Source organism: Chinchilla lanigera, unplaced genomic scaffold (assembly GCF_000276665.1).
Source record: "Chinchilla lanigera isolate Chin_1 unplaced genomic scaffold, ChiLan1.0 scaffold00013, whole genome shotgun sequence".
In the NCBI taxonomy this organism is placed as follows: domain Eukaryota; kingdom Metazoa; phylum Chordata; class Mammalia; order Rodentia; family Chinchillidae; genus Chinchilla; species Chinchilla lanigera.
In genome coordinates, this window is record NW_004955414.1 from 23539650 (window position 1) to 23541785 (window position 2136).

The following is a 2136-nucleotide window of genomic DNA, read 5'->3' on the forward strand; positions in this document are numbered from 1 at the left end:
GGTAGGTGCATATAATGTAAGGGAGGGAAAGAAGCTGCTTGCTACTGTTCCTCCTCTTGTGCTCTTGTTGCTTTTGCTGTCTTCTGCTGCCGTGAACTGTTGTCCTCTTCCATGTGTCACTCTGCGTTGGAGCCAGCAGAGTACAGACTGAAATCTCCACAAACTGTGAGTTAAGTAAGCCTTTTCTTCCTTAACTTTGGGCATTGGGTATTTTGTCTTGCAATGAGAGAAAAGTAACCAAGACAATGCTAAATTAATTTATCTGGTCTAATGATTGCTACAAAATATCATTCTCGGACCCACTGAATTATGGAAATAAAGATAAAAGATACAATTGCATTGGAAGAAATATGAAATTTCTTTTGGAAATTTTCACTGATTTCTCCAGAACTTTTTAATGTTATATTAATTTGAAATGATATGAGTGATTGAATTATCTGGTTCACTGCATAAGAAGTTTACTATGTACTCATGAGGGTTAAGGTGCTATTAGATTTAAAAAAATGAAAATGTGGCTTATCAAAATACAGCAGGGGAGAGTTTATTCTTATTTCATCTCTTCCTTGCAGATACAGAATGGAACACAGAGGGGTAAATAGTGCTTTTATGAATAGAATCCAAAATGGCATTGTGGCCCACACTATTGTTTTTATTTGCATTCTCATAGTGGAATCATTCAGACTCCTCACTCTCATTTTTGGTTCTTGCATTTAACTCTCTGTCTCAGATTCTCTAAGAGTTGTCTTACACTCATCCAGAGGGCCAGAATCAAAGCCCAGCAGACATCAGTTCCTAAGGTGTTTTTAAAAATTATGTCAGAGTATTAACAGAAAGCATCTCCATGTTATTGGGTGAAAGTGACTATACTCATCAGAGCAATGAACAATCACACTGCAGTGAACACATTCCTTCTGTGGGGATTTTCCAGTTTCCCAGAATTGAAGAATCTACTCTTTGTGGTGATCTTATCCTCCCATGTGACAATTCTATTGGCAAATGTGTCCATAATGGTGGCCATCAAACTCAGTCAAAACCTTCATACGCCCATGTACTTTCTCCTTTTCAGCCTGTCTTGTTCTGAAACCTGTACCAATATGGTAATCATTCCCCGTGTATTAGTGGACCTGCTGTTGGAGAGCAAGACCATTTCTCTTCCTGAGTGTGCCACACAGATGTTTTTCTTCTTTGGCCTGTCCTCCAACAACTGTTTCATCATGGCCGCCATGTCCTATGATCGTTACACTGCCATCCACAACCCATTGCACTATCATACCCTTATGACGAGAAAGATCTGCTGTCAGCTTGTCATGGCCTCCTCAGTGGTTGGGTTCCTCATTTCTCTGTGCATCACCATCATGATATTCAACTTGTCTTTTTGTGACTCCAACAACATACAACATTTCTTTTGTGACATTTCACCGGTGATCCACCTTGCTTGTGATTACACTTCTTATCACGAAATGGTTATTTTTGTGCTCTCTGCCTTCGTGCTGGTGGGCAGCTTTATTTTAATTATGATTTCCTATGTCTTCATTGTGTCCATAGTTGTGAAGATGCCTTCTGCAAAGGGGAGGTATAAGGCCTTCTCCACCTGCTCCTCCCACCTCACTGTGGTGTGTATACACTATGGATTTGCTTGCTTTGTCTATCTGAGGCCCAAAGGCAGTGCCTCCTTTGGTGAAGACATGCTGATGGCTGTGATATACACAGTGCTGACCCCTCTGCTTAACCCCATTGTTTACAGCCTAAGGAACAAAGAGATGCAGATAGCTCTAAAGAAAGTACTAGAAAGTGTGTTTAACTTTTTCTCTCAACTGACAAATAAAGTAACCCTGAACATTTAAAAACTACTTAGCATTTATGAAACAGAGAAAAGTGGTTTATTTCCAATAAAAATAATCACTTTCTGTGCCAAGCAGTTTAAGTATTGTATAATTATCTGATATGCCCTGGTCTCTCCATTTTCCTACAAGTACTATGCAGTTTTTAAATGTTACAATATTGTGTGTATATTCATGTATATGTGCAATAAACATGTTAAATTTTTCATGGTAATCATTGCTTTGGAGAGAAAGAGAAAATTATTATACTGAAGAGAATGGCAAAGGAAAAACGAGAAAAAAGAGAGCATGCAAA

At 38.8% G+C, this 2136-nt stretch overlaps 1 protein-coding gene across 1 annotated transcript; it reads left to right on the top strand.

Annotated features, from left to right (window-relative positions):
* The first annotated feature begins 878 nt into the window (after nt 1-878).
* LOC102016261 (olfactory receptor 10T2-like) lies at nt 879-1844 on the top strand. Its single transcript, XM_005380519.1, has one exon. The coding sequence runs from the start codon at nt 879-881 to the stop codon at nt 1842-1844; it is 966 nt and encodes a 321-aa protein (XP_005380576.1).
* Nucleotides 1845-2136: the final 292 nt, after the last annotated feature.

Coding starts and splice junctions, on each gene's coding strand:
- LOC102016261 (XM_005380519.1), top strand. CDS start 879: ATGAACAATCACACTGCAGTGAACACATTCCTTCTGTGGGGATTTTCC.